Raw genomic sequence first — 19,857 nt, forward strand, 5'->3', positions numbered from 1 at the left:
TCAAATATAATTTTTTTCTATACAAAAAAAATACACATTTATCAAAAGAAATATATGACTTATCTCGGAAATGTATAACTTTCGACAGTATGCGTAAAATTGTAATATAACTCTCGAAATAAATATTACCTTCACTAAAAAAAAAAAAAAAAAAATGCCACATATTCTTTCAATATTACTAATTTAAACTGGAAAATATTTTTTTCCTTGAAAATATATGACTAATTGACTGTTATTGTAACACAAAGACTATCTATAAAAAAAAAAACTTACCCTAAAATATTTTTTAAGAAATATTTTTTACAAACTAAGTAATATTATATTACGACTTTAAAAAACGGACAAAATTATGCAAAAATTACTCTATTCCAAATATATGACTTTATTCAAATTTATTCTCATATTACGACTTAAATTTAGAAAATGTACGACTTTTCAGAAAATATGAAACTGCACTTTTGTAATATTCTAACTTAGATTCACAATTACACTACTAAAAAAGTTTGACTAACAAAAAATATTATATTTTAAATATATAACTTCTTAAAAATATATGACTTTATTCTCTGAAATATTACAACTTAAATTTAGAAAATGTATGACTTCTTTCTATAAAACATACCACTGTATTTTCATAGTACTGTATTAGAATTTAAATCCAACCGAAAATATATGTATCATAAAATTATGACTTTAATCAAAATATATGCATTTCTGTACTTCAAACTTTTTGGGAGGGAAATTTACAATGTAATATAAAATTACAATTTTGATTAAAAAAAAAAAAAAAATTTTCCCTCAAAAAGAAATATTTTGAAACAGTTAAAAACAACCGCACTCTTAAAACTTCTATGTTAAAAGTAACCCACATTGGATAAAATAGCAACTGGATCCAAATAGTACAGAGCCAATGCTGGGTTATTTATACCCAGCACATTGGGTCAAGATTCTGTTCCTAAAAGGGGTCAAAACCGTGGCCTTTCAGGGGGTCAAACACAGCAAGTCAGTCACGTGAAATGCTTTGCACCGTTTTACACCTGATGCCGTTCATGACACAACTCACAGCCTGACCGGGATTTGAACCCTGTGTCCAAACCTAATGAGCTATCCAGGTGCCGCCAAAGGTTCTAAGGATATTATTACATTAAATTGAACTCAACTTCAGTGCACAGCAAAACTAGAAAAAGGGCGATCAGAAAGCCAAAATGCCGGTCGTCGACCCAATCTGCTGGGTCATAATAATGAACCCAAATCCAAAGAATGGGTTAGGAAAACACAACTCATCATACTGCTTTATAGGCCGTGTGTTTGTATTCAAATGTAATCGATAACGCCGAAATATAGGCTGATTATTAAAATTGAAGGAATGATTATTCCTTGTTAGAATGTCATGTTAAGTCTTTTCTTCGCGTCTAAATGGAAAATGATCGAGCCGCTATGACAGGGATTGTTTTTACGTCTGCACGTGGAGCCTTTGAATTAGTCATAGAGAGCGACAAGCCAGACAGGCTTTACTCCACTATAGGAGATATTCAAATCAGATTTTAAGTGACAATCATTTAAAAGTGCCAGCAGATCAAGCCGCATTGCCGTAAATCTTATTAAATTTCCTAAGCTGACACGTTGGGATATTTACATTATTTTTCAGACAACTTTTTGACAAGCCGTCCAAGCCACATGCAAAAGCCTCCGAGCAGTCTCACGCAAACATGGCAGCAGTTTGATTTCTCTTTTATAATTAATAGCCCCCCCCCCCCCCACCACCCACCCACCCCCCTAGACCCGACGCTCCATCCTTCGCTGAAGCGAGATGTTACCTTTATGTGTAAATCGAGCCGAGCTATTTATAGCCCGAGCTACTTTACTGGGAGGAACAGACTGGCTTCCCCTAGTGATATACCCAACGTGTCCGATGATACTGGTGCGGTTCTGACATGAATCATTTAAGGGGCGCTTCATGCATGAGAGGACGTGTTGTTGCACGGCTGCCACAAAAGGGAGCCTTTAAAGTCCACTGATTCCTCCTCGAGCTGCTGGGGGGAAAGATAAGCATCAGATGGATGAGCAGGGGACTTAGCCTGGCGGTTATTGATCCCTCTGCTCCGGGAATGATCCGCAAGTCATTCGGATAACCTTTTTTTTGTCCGATAGATCCTTAAAGGCTTTAGAGAAAGAAAAGAAGAAGAAGAAGAAGAAGAAGAAGATAGTGGCGGGCGCAGTTTGGCGCACTTGGCGTGCCGCCGATAGATGAGATTCAAATCGGTTTCCATATGTCGCACGTTTTCTTTCATCAGGCAGACGCTTGACTTGATATGTATTTATTCCGTGTGTGTGTGTAGGAGAAAAGATGTACAATATCCCCCCACGTACTGTAATCTTGCCATGTTAGTCGTTGAAAAATTCTTGGAAATATAATACTGCCTTAAGACGCAAGTTGAATTCAGTCTGTGACCACATCCATAACTCAAAACAATTTTTCATTGAGCCATTTTCACCAATAAAGTTGAAGAAAACACATTTTCTGGGTTTGGTCAGCAAACCGAGCCCTGATTGGTCGTCGCCTACTTCCTCAGCACAGGTGATGTCATCTTCACTCGACAGCAAGAGGAAAAAATCATTTTTGAAAGTCTTATTCGTACATGAAAAATTATGAAGTTGTCAAATTCATTTTGGACAAAATTTTAACGTTTTACTGCCGAAAATGGCACAATGAGTCAAGTATCCCTTTAATATTGTACGATATATGAAAAATATGCAATGATTACAAATTAAATCAGTTCAGTGTGAATTGTGTGTTTTTATTATTATTATTTGTTTAAAGATTTTATTTTATTTTACGTGTATTTTTTTTTCTTTATTGACAATTTTTTTTTTCTTTATTGACAATTTTTTTTTTCTTTATTGACAATTTTTTATTTTTATAGTTGGTTTTACTAGATTTTATGTGGAAACGCTTGTTTATAAAATGTGCTATAGAAATAAAGTGGATTGTATCAATTGTATCAATCTGTGGGTACTGTTCGATTATATGTTGACATCACAATGTGGTCGATTTCAATTTTTTTAATCACAAAGGTTGCAACGCGGGAATAAAAAAAAAAAACGGCTTCATTTCAGTCCATCAGTAGGATTTATTTTATATAGATATGTAAAGTATATATATTTATTTATGTATTTACTTTGTGTTGAGGTAAGTTCACATTGCTTAAGAAGGGCAATCCACATTTACATATTGTTTATTAGGGGTGTTAGAAAAAATCGATTCGGCAATATATCGCGATATTACAGCACGCAATTCTCGAATCGATTCGATATCCAGCCGAATCGATTTTTAAACATAAAATTTTTTATGGGAATATTCAACAAAACGTCTTACTTAGGGTGAGGATTCACACATTAGGCATGAAAGAATGTTATATTAATGGAACATTGAGCCTTAATATTTTATTTCAGTGCTGTTCAAATGAAACAGACTGCAAACTGTTTGTTTAATGCAGTGGCTCAGTTATAAGACAAATAAATACATTTTCATAGAAATCTTACAGTGTACATGTACAAGTTTATTGATTAGTATTTTCTAAATTTGAGTAAAAAAAAAAAAAATCGCAATAATCAATTTATAGATTCGCATCGGGATTAATCGAATCGAATCGTGACCCATGAATCGTGATACGAATCAAATCAATTCACACCCCTTTTGTTTAGTAAAGCTGTAGCGAAAGCTTAAAAGACTGCAAAGTCAAAGTGTTTAGAAAGTTACCAACTCGAAAGTAGATCAACTGTTGTTCATTCAAAATCTTGGTTTATTTGTCTATTCTCAATGTAAGCCTAAAAGACTAAAACGTACGTATAATAAATCCGGTGTTGTTTATCGTAATACAGACTGTTACGGCATTGCTTGTGTTGGTTCAAAAGAAAAACAGAATCGCAATTCGATTTATTTTCCAAATCGTTGGGCTGTCGTGTGAATAATCAGTCAGAAAAGGGGGTTCCATTTGTGCATTTGACGCGTCTTGCAGCCGGATAAGACGTGCACGTTGACGTGGGAAAGCGCGAAAGGGCGCTCCCACTCCGTGTTTTCTCTTCATGTTTTTGCACACCGCTAACTGCGGGAGTGCTCATTAATGATTCAGGACGAGCATATTTCAAGGGAATATGCTCGCGTGGACACTGAAGGGTGTTCATCAGTCATACTGTGCCCCCCCCCCACCCCCCAACGGGCCCCCCTTCCCCACACACACACAAATCGCAGTTATCCGAGCGGGTATCTTCATCAGTGATTGATGGCTCACTGGGCGCTAAGTTAACACGCGGCAAAGCAAAAAGCAGCAAAGTCTGGCCATGATATCAGATGAGGGCTTCTCTGGTCTTTTTGTGCGAGCGCGCGACTACCTCGCTGGCATTTCCTGGAGCGCGGCAGAGTGTGGCTGAGGAGAATAGATGGTGTGCATTATAATGAACATGGGCTGACACCGCCTCATCCATCATGGCAGCCGGCAAAGTTATAGTAGTGGCAGAGTGAGAGAGAGACTTTAAATCACACCAGTGTCTGCCGGGTCTAAACTTTGTTTTGTTTTTTTGTGTGTTTTTTTTATTTAGAACAGCCGAAGTTCATTGTAGTTGTTTTCCCGGGTACGCATCTTGCTTTTTGGTCAGCCTGTTTACTATTTGTCATTCCTTTTTATTTATTTATTTATTTATTTATTTATTTTTCTATCTTCCAGGAGAGCTCAGTATTGTTCATTCGATTTGACATCATCATTGCTCTCCTTTTTTTAAAAAAACAAATAAATTAAAAAAATTTAATAAATGTTTTTTTTTTTATTATAATTTTTTTAAATATATATACATATACACACATATATATATATATATATATAATTTTTTTTTTTTGTATGTGGGTGAGTATGTGTATGTGCGTGTGTGTGTGCGTGCATGCGTGCGAGTGTGTGTGTATTCATCAGTTCATCTAAAGCCCATTAAAAAAAATCCCATACTAATAATATAATATAATATAATAATAAATTGCCAAATGCAGAAACATCAATGTAAGTTATCACGATGTAGTGGCTCTCGCTAACAGACAGAATTAAGTAACCAGAATTAGGTTAAAAAATTCTATATACGTAGACCATGTTTCTATAAATTTTGATATTTGGTTTTTATTTGAGGCAGATATTTTTTCCATTAAAATGTGATTTATGAGGAGGTTAGACCATTGGTCGATATTCAGAGTTTGTTTATTTTTCCAGTTAACAAGAATTGTTTTTTTAGCGATAGTAAGGGCTACAAGTGTAGATTGAAATTGTTTATGTGGTAAGTCAGTTGTTGTTAGGTCACCTAGCAAACACAAGTTTGGAGATAAAGGTATCCTACAGTCTATTTGTCATTCCTGTCAGGTTTAGTTCAATGTGGGCACATTTTGCTTTTTTGTAACAGTCCAACGATTACGGAAGCATGGAACTGCTAATGTGGAGTAAACATTTTCGACTGGCACACTGACAATTCCAAAGCTTACGTCACAAGTCAAAACGGCGGTCTTTTGCTGCGTTCAAGGGAGGTCGGAAGTCGGATTTATCCCACTGGGAGTGTCCCAAGTTCCGTCCTCAAAGCGTTCGAGGCAAATGCAATCAAACAAAGATGGCGGATTCCGATGTAATTGTTTGTTGGTCCTGTTTACGCAGTCATTCCAAATCACATTGTGTCACATGAACATGTCTTGTGTTTACATTTGACTCGAACGCTTTGAGGTCGGAACTGACACAATTCAAGTGGGATCGATCCGATTTCCCACTTTCCTCGAATGCAGCGTTTGTAATATATAAAAAAAAATTCCCGAATGTTCGGAATTGTCAAAATGTTCGGACGAACGTACTTAAAAATACGTAGTGAAAAATGTTTTATTTAATGTTGTGATTAAATACAGTACATTTAAATGCATGTGCAAGTATGTTCAAACATACTTGTAGGCTAAATGCTAAAAACGTTAGCATTTGGCCTACATTACACTACAGTAATACGTTTGAAAATTATAAAGTGCACACTGTTTACTCGTTATGATTTATAATTATATTTGCAGTACATGATTTCCGCTCGTCATTTTTTTCCCATAATGCCTCAGGGTATTGAGAGAGAGAGCGAGAGAGAGAGAGAATCCAAAGCACTACAGAACATGAATCGATAGAATGTCGCGAATGAATAACTTATAGACCAAAAAAAAGAAAAAGAAAAATATAAAATTAACAGCTAGTCATAATTCCAAATTATGGGTGGGAAAACAACAAAGACATTGAGCATTCTTCTTCTTCTTCTATTGTAGTCATTTACCATCTGCGTAGTCACATTACAAAGACACGCTGAAATCAATAAACCGCACCATCGCAACACTTGCTGCCCGAGTGAATCAGCCCAGATGTCACCACGTGCGCTCCCCGGCAACAAATCACAACGTGCACTGGCACGACAAAAAGTCACTTTAAAGACTTTGTGTAAGAAAGAAAAAAAAAAAAAAGACAAATAATAACACAGGCGTTCAGTGTGATTATATTGAGTCAATTCTTTGGCTGCGATTTGTCATTTGCATGTGAAACTAGTGCACGCGGGATGAATCATCGCTCCCAGAGGGCGTGGTCGCTGGAGCAGATAGACGAAGGTACGACTCACAAAAAGCCTCCCTCTGTCGACATGATTTGTGGCATTGCAAATATTTCAACAGCCGATCCCCAACCTTGTAAAAGTTGCACGATACGAAAAATACACTTTAATACGCCTTTACAGGGTACTTTAATTTATTTACAATCCGGGAATAATGATCAGTGACACTAAACACAATGTAGCAAAGCAAAAGGATTTGACACTTACGATTGAGGTGTCTCCAGGGGGGGTCGATTTCCACAAACCCCAAAAAAGCCAGGTTACGGCCCTGGAAAGCAAAAAAAAAAAAAAAAAAAAGATGATTAGACACAAGCAATGCACATTTGCCAGATGGATTATCATATTTCCTCATAATAGTGGCAGACTGTGTGTTAGGACCTTTACAGGTAGTCAATCTGAGAGATCATTTCATTCATGTACACCTGTTGGAGTACAGGTTCAGCAAATACAACAAAAAATATATATTTAAAAACTCTGTGCAAGCCCTCTGTGCCTCTTTTTTGGCGAACAGAGTGTTAAGGAATACTTTAATATACTGTGTTTAACTGGGAAAAATGATGGCTCATTAACTCATTCCCTCCCAGACATTTTTACTGAAGCAACCCCCTTCGCTCCCTGGCTGTCTTGCTGGATTTTGACAGGCCCACAGAATGTTGTGTTCTATTGCTATAAAAACATGGAACCTACCACGAAAAAAAAAAGAAAAAGATTTAAGTCCATTTTGCAGCAATTAGCATTAGAAAATAGCTAATATAGCTAAGTTTCATCATTAATCACAAATCTGTTTAAAACCCTGGGGAAAGGAGCCTTTTTGCAACATGGCCGTGGCTGATCTCTTATACTCTGCTGCCACCCGCTAGCCATAACTACCATTGCTTCAAGCATTCTCTTCTGTATGCTCTAGCATAAAAAATAAAAAAAATAAAAAAAACGTATAAATATGTCTTTGGGAGCATGGTAATATTTAAAATAGAACGTATTTATACTTTTTGGGAGCAAATGAATTACTTTTACTGGTATGATTATTTAAATTATGGGCAGTTATTTAAAATGTAATGATTGTTTGGGGTGGGGGGTCAGATGTACCATTTCTCTAAATGCATCATTTCCTATAACTTTCTGTTTGGAAAGGTTCTATTCCAAATTGTCCGTCTTTTTTTATTCCAGCTATACCTTTACCTTAACGCCACAGTTGTGAGCCTTACGCTGTTGCAATACACCAGAGGGCTCTGCAAGATGAAGCTCTATTTCTTTACCATTATTACAATTGTTTAAAGATTGCGATTGATTTCATGAGCACTTAGGATCATTTATACACAGAGTTTGAAGGTCTACATTTGTAAATCGAGCACCTCAGAGAACCTTTATGAAGCGGCTTATGCGTTTTACCCCCACCTTTGCACGCCACTGGATGTTAACCACTGATATCAACTCCGATCATTAAATCCAGCGTGCAGCCAAAATATAGATTTCATTTACATTGCAAATAGCATCTCGAAAAGGTGCACATAGCCCGAAGGGTTCGAACGCGGGCACATTTTCACCGAACTGACCGTCCGAGCTTCCGTGTGGAGGGATTACCACACGCGGCATGCACTAAGTGACCGGCCGGCGTTTCCGCTCGGCTGCACCCTCTGATGCCACCTGAACAGAATTCAGCAGGAGCCTTGGAGCCGCTCATACATTATGTATTGCTGAAGGTCTGCTCCGTTTTCATGTTGCCTCTAATTCATCGCACAAAGAGAGGAGGAGGGAGCGCACACAGAGCCGTATGACAACCGTCAAGCATCAAATCATGATAAAGAACTGTCATGTCGCCGTTTTCAAGGCATCGCTCACTTGCCAGATTGCGGCGCCGTGATTGGCGAAATTAATTTAATAACATTGGCGATATGAGTCATGCATTCTCCCAGCCTCGGATTCTTTATTTGTATCATAATGCCATTCATATATCAGCAACTAAATTGACGGAGGGGGGTAGAGAGACCGAGATGTTTTTTTTCAGGGCCAATACCGATGCGATTTTTAGTAGTCAATGAGGCCGATACTCATTTTCAGTTTATAAAAAAAAAAAAAAAAAGGGGGGGGGGGGTATATTGGCTTTAAAAAAAAAATTATTGAATACAAATGCCAATTTTGACTTTGTTGTAATGTCTTAAAGCATTTATGCTCATTGAACAATTTTTCAATCTTAGGCAATATACTTCATTTTAAATTTCTAAAACAAATGTTCAGAGAGCTCCCAAGGTTATCAATAAGTCTTAAAAAAATACATGGAAACTTTTTTTTCTCCAAAATTAAAAAAAAAAAAAAACTGAAATCTTAAACTTTGACATTTCTTTGTTTTAACGTCAAACAAAAACAAAAGGTTCAGACGGTTCCCAGGGTCACCAGCATCGCTTATAAAGTTTATTTAAAATTCAAATAGTTCCCTGAGATTAAAATGGTTTTAGCGTTACCTTTTATCGGCCGTCAGACTTTGCGAAAAGGTCGATACCGATATTAGTCAAAATGCCCAATATCTGCGCCGATAATCGGTTTATCCCAGAGGGGGGGGGGGGGGGGGCATGATTTTTGTCAGCGCTACTAGGGGCCACATCGAACCGTACACTTCCTAACAAGATCTATGACAAAAGTCCTCACACATTTCAAATGGACTGTTAGTTAAAAATTGCAAAATACATTAGAAACAGAACACAAAGTTACCAAAAGCTTTTGTTTTTTTTTCCCCATAAATATGTTGGACATGTGCATTTTTTATAATAGTGGTAGACGGGAGTATTTGTGAACTTAAGCAGAAAAAAAGGACACAGGAATATATTTACAAGCCTTTATTCAAAAAAATTATTCCTCCACTATAGAGGGTATTATCACGCCCACCATTTTTTACTTTAGACACTCCTGTAACATGCTTTTTGTCAAAAAATACTCCCAGGATCACGAATTCTAGTAAATCCCCACATATGTGCTTCACCATTTGCAAATTCCCTTAATTTACATTCTTTCTGTGCAACTCATCAGCTATTCAATGAAAAATTCTGTAAAGCCTATTTGTTAAGTAGTACTGTTTGTTTCTTAAATTTCCATATGCCATAGCTCGCATGATTTGGTTTTCACCAAATGACCCCCCCCCCCCCCCGAATCCCATCTCAATTTTGTCAGAACGAATTGATGCCATTTCCATTCATTTTAATGGGGAACGATGATTTGAGGTCGTAGAACAGCCTGAACTTCTCAAAGCACCACTGCATGTCAAATTTAATGTGTGTGTGGGGGGGGGGGGGGATACCCTGTATTAAATTGTGCTTCACACCAACAATATTCATTTTGAAAGAGGCAATTTCCCGCTTCTCCTGCAAAGGGAAGTCGATCATAAAAGCCCGACCCTGCACACGCCTGCTGGCTCCGTCTTTCCCCAGACATATTTATCAGCCGAACGCTCACCGACGCCACCGTGCCGTCGTTTCTCCTCGCGTCGACCTGCTACGTTTTCCTTTTGTGTTTTAATGTGGGCATGGTGGTCTTTTTTTCTCCCCCCCCCTCCTCCTCCTCCTCCTCCTCCTCTGAGCGTGAAGTCATTCATGGAAATCAATCCCAAGGTATAGCCTTGTCTTCTCCTTTCTCAAAACCTAGCCTTGTGCTGACCTCCATAAATCCAGCGCCGAGCGTTAAACATTTCAGTTCGTGCCCTTAAAGTGGCCTTTGCACAAACATGGTCTATCACTCAAATTGGGGGGGGGCTCATTGTGTATATTTGTTTGTAGCGGTCCGAGGACAGCGATGTAGAAATCACAATTGTGACCATAACTAATGATTGTGTTGGATCATTTCATTATTTTATAAATGCTGGCATTTTGACTCTCTGTTCATTGTAGCATATGAATATAATATGCTGTATGACATTATCTCTACCATGTACTGATATACGCATATACAAATTTTTTTGTGACATTTTGGTAAGATTAAGCAAAATAAACCCGACATGTCTTGAAAATTTTATTGTTTTGCATGCATTTTTTTTTATTAACTATATTTTCAATATTGTTCACAAACTTTTTTGTCAAGATTTATGCCTTTTCCAGGAAATGGCTTGCTTTCGAATGGTTAGAAATATCTTGCCCTAACTGACATTTTTACATTACAAATACGTTTTTAAAAGATTTAATGGGTTAGAGTTTATTTAATTTTAATTATTTTTTAATTGCAATAAATTAATACAATTTAATATTTGATTTAATCAACTTTGAATTTTACATGAAAGTATTTTTTTTTGTATTTTATACAAAAAAAATACTTTTACATTATTGAAGTGTTGTAATTGGTCATTTTAAGATTTTTTTTTTTTTAAAAATTGTGATTATAGATTAATAAAAGATTTTACATCGACGCAAATCATTGTTCATAGTAAATACAAGTTAATTTTACTTTACTGAAGTAGCTTTATTACATTACACTGAAATTGTTTAAATTATTTTAGTCAATTAAGCAATAGAGTCTGCTGTCATAACTGAAAAATAGAGTAAGTCTAGTTAAAGGTAGATGCAATCCCATCTGTCAATACAATTTTTGTTACCTTATTCAAATTCGTAAATCTACTGCCTTTTTTTTTTTTTTTTTTTAAACATCATCCATTGTTGTTTTTTTTAATAGGGCAACTGCAAAAAATTGTGACCCAATTCAGTCAACGCAGCCTGAGGATAACCTTTTTGTAAACCACTTGTAACCCAACAGGCACCAAACACGGAATATTTATGAATGATACTCAATTGTGTATATAGAATAGAGCAAAAAGTTACATTTACTTGTTCGTTCGTTCCAAGTGAAAACTTCTTTGTGCATCTGGCTTCATGGAAAACTGTTGCGGGGACGTGGGATGAAGCACTACGAGAGATGGGGGGGTGGGAGGGGGGGGCATGAGACAAGTAATAAGTAGGAGAGAGGGAGGTCTTCGGTCCACTTGTGGCCTTCACCGGGCAGGCACCAATCATACAGAGACGCGACAATCGGAGTGACACGTGAACAATGGCTCCATTTTGCAGCCCCCTGCGAACAGGCCCATCTATCACAAGGGGGGATTAATTCAATTCATCAGCTCCCCCAATGCCACCTGATATTGCTTAAGAGAGGGGGGGGGGGGGGGACCTCATGAGTATAGTGGCGGACTTGATGGGAATCTGCTTGCCTAACTTGATTCCTATCTTATTTCAATCAAATAGGAAGAGATAATAACATATTTTGCATGTAAACTTCAATGCAGATTTGAAAATAATAATAATAATCAAATCTATGTTCAAGTTTGGAACCAGTGCACTCCTGACATTTGATATACAAATAACAGTAAGGACCTCTGCTGGTCATGATAGTAAATGACAAGGGTTTGCAACATTTGAAAGTTTTATAGCAAAGTGGAAAAATGCACTTTCTTGAATACCGAAATTTCGAATTAAAAAAAAAATATGAAATGATATATGGAACGATGTTGAAAGATCAAAATGATACTGATGGACATGCAATATGCTGGTGATAAATGTGTAATATTAAGAAATTGAATTACTTGGAATGATATGAAATATGAACTAAGTTTATGAAAAATAATTTGTGAAAAATATTGCAATATAGATTTTTTTTTTTTTTTTTTTTTTTTAAGTGGAATTATATTGAAAGATATTTTAAAGATAATTTTAACTAATAAATATATTTAAGGTCCCTCAGATTTTCCATTGTGGGTGGGTCTGGACAACTTTATTGCCGTTTCTGCAAAACTGGAACTATTTTCCTTAGTGTTGTACAGTGCCTCATTCATAAATACACCAAAAAAATGTATATAAAGTACAGTCATACCAGATGATGTCTCAGCCCATTTTATTGACTCAGGCCTCCACTTTGTGAGGTTGATAATGAATGCGGCCACCTCTCCAGACGCACAGGTAGTAGGCCGTGCTCACACATCCCACGATACACACCAGCAGGATGGCCACCACCACAACCACCTTCCACACGGTGGATCCTGGTTTTCTCTCATCTGGATCATTCAAAAACAACAAGACAAATGAGTTAAAGGGCACTGACGAAAACTAAAGCTACCCGTGAGATTACCGTACCTCGCGCATTGAGACGCAGCGGTTCTCTTGTAGTCATCTGGTTCTCCGAATCTGGTAATGGAGTGACGCTGTCGACCACAGTCAACACACTGTCGAGCGCCGCTGTACTCTCGGGCATCATCAGGATCAAGTAGTCTTGGGAGGACTTTCTAAAAAGCGCGTCAAGTTCTTCATCTTGCGAGTTGTCCTCAGAGAAGGTCCACTGGCCCAAGATGTGTGGAGGAAGACCTTAAACATAAATGGGGGTTTCAAAAAGAATAATAGCGCGCCTTGATACTTGTGCTGTATGGTGGCAGTGAACGTAAAGCAGCAGTTTTAGGCAAATGGGGAACAAGTCGTCCAAAAAAAAAAAGAAAAAAAAAAAAGAGCGCGACTTGAAGCTGCATAATGCCATTCCAAGTTTACTATCAAAATAAACTAGTATTACACTTCATAAATAACATTTTCAGTTCGCTAGCTTAATGCTAACACTAATTAGCTTTTAGCATTTTAGAGAGTTGAGACACGCGGGAGCGGGGTTGGGGGAAGCAGGGGTGGGGGTGAGAGTGTTGGAACGACCATTAGTGGCCGGAAACGATGCTTAAGTGTGAAACCCGGAAGTCGGAAGTCCGTGGCATCTAGCCCATTAGGCCTACTGTTTTGTTTTGTTTTAAGTTAATCAATTATTGTTTTTGTAATTTCCTTGTACAGCCACTTGCTGTCGACAAAGAGGACGTCACAAAGCCAAACAACTCAGGTAATATCTGTCACTGCTCACCTGTTTTCTGCGTTTGGATATGCAATTTTTTTGATTATAATTTTATCATAATAGTCCACAATTATTATTATTACAGTTATACAAGCATTCGAAGGCATCGTATCAGAATAACGTCAACAGGATACAGGTCATGTGATGTCTGCACTGTGACGTCTGCACTGTGACGTCATTTTTAGTCGACGGTAAGTGGCAAAATGGCGTCGCATGAGCTGGATGAAAACTGATGAATATACTGCTCAATTCATTTGATTCGACTTCCCCTTCATTAACAGCGTTATGTTAAATTTGCTTATAACGGCACAGTTAATTACAATAATAAACGTACTTTTCAGGAATAAAACCGCTCTCATATTTTTGATGAATACTAGGTTGAGGCCGACTACGACTTATTTCAATTAAAAAGTCAAACCTGCCATAAGTAAAAATCACCATTGTCTTTGGCAACAAAGCATTTTTATCTTATGTTGTCTAAAAAAAAAGCGTGCCTAAAGTAAGCAGCATGGCGTTCCTCTTACCTCGATGACTTGTTGATGGTGTCAGAAGTGCCAAAAACAACACATGAAGAAGAAGCAACATGATTGACATGGGAGTCGGAAGCTGGCGGTCATTCCTCTTAAATGCACTCCGTTCATTGGGAAAATTGGCATCAGCTGCTGGTCAATAAGGATTAGTGACTTGAGGTTTGTTTGTTTTTCCAGGTAAAAACATTAGCTTGGGAAACTTGAGCAATTCTAAAGCGGTTCTCGGACTTTTTACACTAAGTACGACCTAAAAAATAAAATACATACAGTACTCGCCTCTCCAATTACCACCATTATGTACAGGAAATGGATGGATGTCTAATATTAAAATACAGTAGGCCAAAACGTTCATTTAAAAACAAAGCGTAGGTTTTATTCTTATTCAATAAAATAAAACTGAACTGTATCGTACTTGGCGGGGGAAAAAAAAGTATTTAGCCTCTCTAACATTATGCAATTTGACTATTTAATTGTAATTTGTGTACCACTAGATGGCGCCCATACACCACTAGTGATAGTCATATCTTGGACCAAAAGTTTGAGAACCCCGGTTGTAGAGCAAAAAGAAAACACACACACATTATTCACATCATTGTAGTATTTATTCCACAACAGTTGCACGGTGTAGTCCCCCCCTCCAGTGCTACAAACGGTGGTTAAGTGACCACTATGACTAGTGGGGTTTTATTATTCAGTTAAAATGTAAATATTATAAGATGTAACCCGTCCCAAAATCCCAACACTGAACTACAATACAAAAAAAAAATGCCTGTACAGTATTTCTTTAAATCAGTGGCATGCGGTCACTAAACTAACACAAGTCAACTCTGAAATGCTAACACTGAATATGAATATAAAGTAGAATTAGCTATAGCCTCCCTTTCCTCACAGTTTCATCCCCTACCACCAAAACATGTAAATAAATGTAAAACAGCAATGACAGTTATTGCAAACATGACATACAACTATTCCCTTGCATAGCTCATATTTTGCGCACAAGTAGTCCCGAAATTCAACACAAGAATTTTTACACTGCAAATAATAATTTTCTGCTTGGAGATGGCAACATGTTAGACAGCAGCGATGAATACGTGTCAAGTTCACGCACTCACAGTACCATCTGGCAAAAGTGGAGTAAATTGTGTTCCCAGTGCAAAGCTCAATGGCTCCCATGGCTAACAGCTTGGTAGAATCAAAGTGCATCAGAGGAAAAATTGAAAAGTACCAGACAATATAATTTGTGAGAAAAAAAAGGTAGTGAACTATTGTGGCTGTCTAGTTCATAGCAGAACCACAATGTATGGCTTAAGGCGAGGTACACACACGCCGATTTTTAAAATGAGACAGATGATGAGGAAAAAACATACAAAAAAAAAAAAAAACATCTTTCAGAGACATAAAAAAGGCTCAGATTTGTCCTGATTGTTGGTATGTGTGTACTTAAAAAAAAAAAAAAAAAACACTTTTACCAGACATTCAGAATATCAGTCTGTGTGTACCCCGCTTTATGAACGCTTACAGCAAAGTGCATCCCTGCCATGTGACATTAAAAGAACCTTGAGTTGACCGTCATATTTATACAGCAACACTCCCGCAACGTGTTCTATACAGTAAAATGTAAAGATCGAGTAGAAAATCCCTTTTCTCTACGGCTCCACGCAATCCTTTCCGACTTTTGTCCCTCCTTATTCCTGCTTCTCGCTGTGGCCGTAGACCTTCCGAAGGCTCGAATCCAGCAGGTAGTCCACAGACCTGCAAGGTAAACAACAGAGTTTTGACAGTTATGTGCACTACCATTAGAATGTTTGGGCTCAGCCTTTTTCCATGAGAACACGGTTGAAGTGTTTTAAACTACGGATGTGATTCACAATCAAATTGTGTACGGTGAGTATAAAGTCTAAACACCCCTGTTTTGTGATATACTGTAAAAAAAAAAAAATATATATATATTTTTTTTTTTAAGGGGGAAAAGACCTTTAAAAAAATAATAATAACAATAAAGTTAATCAAAGTAGGGCTAAATAATTCAAAAAAATTGATCTAATTGCACTTCGATTGACACTTACTGTATAATATAAGCACTTATTTTATCAGGGTGGGTGTGCACACTTGTGCAACCAGAATATCTCGGCTGTCTATTTTTACTTCTCCCGAAAAAAAAAAAATGTTCAATTGAGTTGTACAGATTATAGGTAACATTAATGGTGGAAAGAGTTATAAAATGATTCCTTCTATCTTCTAATTCTTTATGTCACAAAAACCGAGCACTTTAACCCGGGGGTGTGTAGACTTTTTATTTCCACTGTCTGTATACATGTATGTGTCCAAACTATGGCTCGGACGCTACTTGTCGCCCACCATTCAGTGCGCCTACACATTAGTTGTTGTTGTTTTTTTCCCAAGGGTCGGGGGCAGCATGAAATGCGTAGTTTCATAAATAACTTTCCAGATTAACTCATTCACTGCCATTGACGGCTATGAACGTCAACAATTCATTTGAACTATTTCTATTAGTTTAACATTATTGTACATTTAGAACAGATATATAATTTGCGATTAATCGTGAGTTAACTAGTGAAGTCATGCGATTAATTACAATTAAAAATCTTAATCCCTTGAAGAGATGATTATTAAAAATTAGGGGCGTCAGGCGATTAAAATCGTAATCGCATGACCTCAATAGTTAACTCACAATTAATTAAAAATCTGTTCTAAACGTACAATTAAAAAAAATCTAGGTTTTCATACCTTTGTTAACAAAAGCAGAACAAATATATGTTGAACTAATAGAAATAGTTAAAATGATTTTTTGACGTTTATAACCGTCAATGGCAGTGAATGAGTTAAAAAAAGTTTCTTTGACAAATAAGGACATTTCTAAGTGGCCCAAAACTTTTGAACCATAGCGCAGGGCTCCAGACTAACCTTTTTTTTATTTTTTTTTTTTATTTACTTGCAAATTAAATATTAATCCTGCCTATTTTCACTCTATTCCTGATAAATGGGCTGAAGCGTGATATTAACAAAAAATATTCAAGAATAGTCATTTATTATTTAATTTTTTTTTTTTTTTTAATTTACTGGTTGCACTGGCGCAAGTAGATGAAAATTTTCAAATTTCTCAAATTTTAGGCGCCAAATGCCACCATTAAGGGGCAGTCTGGAGCCCCTATAGCGTATAATTTTTTTTTTTAAAAATAAACAAATATGCTACCTACTTGTCAATAGGGCTGATGATGAACGGGATGATTGAGAGGCCGACGGCCGTGGTGGTCCACTTGCGCACGGGCAGGGGCAATTTGGTGGTGCGGCCCAGCAGGTGCAGTGTGGCGGCGCACAGGCGGTTAATGGTGAAGCCCGGGATGACGATGGAGGCCAACGTCTGCCACACGAACGTATCCGCCACCGCCGCCGCCACCCGCGTCGTCTGGCCTGGCTCATCCCCGTGCGCCTAAACGAGCCCAAGAAGAATGGCGTGGTATTCTTCATACAGTTGACGACATAGCGTAGAGCAGCAAAATGTTCTGCCTATAATTCATATATGTGCTATTATATGTGTTATGAGGCCACAAAAATAAGTTGTTTTTTTGACTCTATATATTTTTAGTTACTTAGTCAATTAATTCATTCACTGACATAAATTTGTTTTTTTTTGTTTTTTTAAAGATTATTAAAAATTAGGGGCGACAGGCGATTAATTTTTTTTATTGTAACTAATCGCATGACTTCACTAGTTAACTCACGATTAATCACAAATTTTATATCTGTTTTAAACGTACAATAAAAAAAAAAATTCTAGGTTTTTGTACTCTTGTCAGCAAAAGTGTAAAAAAAAAAAGTTAAAGTAATAGAAATAGTTTCAATGATTTTTTTACATCTATAGCTGTCATGAATGAATTAAAAAAATATAATTCATATATGTGCTATTATATGTGTTATGAGGCCACAAAAATAAGTTGTTTTTTTGACTCTATATATTTTTAGTTACTTGGTGAATTAATTCATTCACTACCATAAATTCGTTATTTTTTTTTATTTTAAAGATTATTACAAATTTGGGGCGTCAAGCAATAAAAAATTGTAATCATAATTAATTGCATAACCTCACTAGTTAACTCACAATTAATCACACATTTTATATCTGTTCTAAATGTACAATAAAAAAAATTCTAGGTTTTCATACTTTTGTTAACAAAAGTGGGAAAAAATGTTAAACCAATAAAAAAATAGTTAAAATAAATATTTGACGTCTATAGCCGTCAATGGCAGTGAATGAGTTAATCAGTTAACAGAATTTTTCTCTGTCGAATGTCTAAATCGGCATTGGCCTCAAGTTAGGACTTCATCAATGTATTTGACCAGTCTTCAGTGTGGTTAACTTGTATGACATCATCGACTGCATCTCAACTCACCGCAGCAGCTTTCTTCCCTTTGTCCACAGCATCAGCAGTGACGTAAGCAGTGGCCACGGCGTAGCTACTCCACACCAAGCTCACCGGCACCAGCGGACGGAAGGCCTCCCCCACCTCGTTGGCGTAGCCTGAGGAAGGAGGGGTGGATATCGTCAACAGAGGCTAGTCGTTGTTGTTTTTTTTGATAGATGACTTTCTATATTTGTTTCTGACAGCTCAGAGTAGTTTTCGGAAGATCACGAATTTTTATTTGACCACTGAGATGCCTTCTAATTAGTAGATTAACACCTTAGCTGTTCACAATGAGTACAACTTTTTGTATATTGCCTGCAATAGGTGGGGGTGCACCGATCACAATTTTCTGGCCGATCCCCGATCTTTTAAAAAGTCTGACCTGCCAATACTGATTTTTTTTCATTAGAAGCAACATATACCTTCAGTGTTCCAATCTTGTTTTATTGTAAAACATTGAACAATATTGGAGAAATAATACAAACGGGTTGTTGTCTCTAATCTGTTGTTACATAATGGACCATGTTAATTGCAGTAAAAAAAAAAAAAAAAAAGTGCAAAAAAAAATGCATGAATAAAATGAGGAGCAAAGTTTTCAAAAAATGAATGAAGAAAATTTGATTACAAACAATAAATCTAGCATTATAAGTATACTGTACATTTAAATATTAAATAAGAAATGTTAAAAACAAAGATTACACATGCATGAAGTGTTGATGGCAACACAAATGCCCTTCAAGTGACTGTATACTGTACTTGCCTTCTAGTGGGACAAAACCTGTACTTAAAAAGCAGGCTTTGTTGCAACACTCAGGTAAAAAAAAAAAAAAGAGAAAAAAAAGGGATACACGATTACACGCTCATGACTTGATGACTCCAAGTGCTTGTGTGAGTCACTGCCTCAACTTGCTCAACTACTTTGGTCTGACTGATCTGCTAAAACAGCACACAACTCGTTAGATTTAACATAAACTACAAAAGCGGATAAAGCATCAGTGTGGATAAATGTGTTTGTCGCCGAGTCGTCCTACAAAGTGCCCTTGAAGGTCACGATTGCTATAAATAGACATTTAGCTGTTCTTCGAGTTAGCTACCTAGCTAGCTAGCTGCTTCGGGGTCACCCTGTTCCTTCGACTCACTGCCGCGTTTGCTACAAGTCAGCTCCGGCGGAGATAAAACACAAACATTACACACCAAGGAAGCGAACCCATGTGTCGCGATAGATGTCGACCGCTTGGCTCGGTTTTTCTTCCGTGGGCTCCATGCTTCCCTTCGGCGTATTTTACTCCATCCCCTCCAATTCTTTTACCAGCGAGTAGAAAGCCGACAGTCACCTGGGATCCACGAGGGGGCGTGGCCTTTCCTACAGCATCCAACCGGCAAAGAGTACGACGATGTCG

At 37.2% G+C, this 19,857-nt stretch overlaps 3 protein-coding genes across 3 annotated transcripts in view; all 3 read right to left on the minus strand.

The window, feature by feature from the left end:
* LOC144063796 (mediator of RNA polymerase II transcription subunit 13-like) overlaps positions 1 to 6,878 on the minus strand; it is a 106,450-nt gene extending 99,572 nt beyond the window's left edge. Inside the window, exon 1 of the mRNA XM_077585640.1 lies at positions 6,862 to 6,878. The gene's annotated coding sequence lies outside the window, so the exon portion shown is untranslated. The remainder of the gene's footprint in view (positions 1 to 6,861) is intronic.
* A 5,621-nt stretch (positions 6,879 to 12,499) lies between these two features.
* LOC144034088 (uncharacterized) lies at positions 12,500 to 14,187 on the minus strand. The gene is made up of 3 exons (XM_077542638.1): positions 14,028 to 14,187; positions 12,756 to 12,983; positions 12,500 to 12,676 (listed from the first exon to the last, which is right to left on the minus strand). The coding sequence occupies exons 1-3, from the start codon at positions 14,095 to 14,097 to the stop codon at positions 12,525 to 12,527; spliced, it is 450 nt and encodes a 149-aa protein (XP_077398764.1). The 5' UTR covers positions 14,098 to 14,187; the 3' UTR covers positions 12,500 to 12,524.
* Positions 14,188 to 15,209: 1,022 nt separating this feature from the next.
* mtfp1 (mitochondrial fission process 1) lies at positions 15,210 to 19,824 on the minus strand. Its single transcript, XM_077585473.1, has 4 exons — positions 19,652 to 19,824; positions 18,446 to 18,573; positions 17,252 to 17,484; positions 15,210 to 15,785 (listed from the first exon to the last, which is right to left on the minus strand). The coding sequence occupies exons 1-4, from the start codon at positions 19,719 to 19,721 to the stop codon at positions 15,719 to 15,721; spliced, it is 498 nt and encodes a 165-aa protein (XP_077441599.1). The 5' UTR covers positions 19,722 to 19,824; the 3' UTR covers positions 15,210 to 15,718.
* Between the last annotated feature and the right edge of the window lie 33 nt (positions 19,825 to 19,857).

This window comes from Vanacampus margaritifer, chromosome 14, assembly GCF_051991255.1.
Source record: "Vanacampus margaritifer isolate UIUO_Vmar chromosome 14, RoL_Vmar_1.0, whole genome shotgun sequence".
NCBI classification, from domain to species: Eukaryota; Metazoa; Chordata; class Actinopteri; order Syngnathiformes; family Syngnathidae; genus Vanacampus; species Vanacampus margaritifer.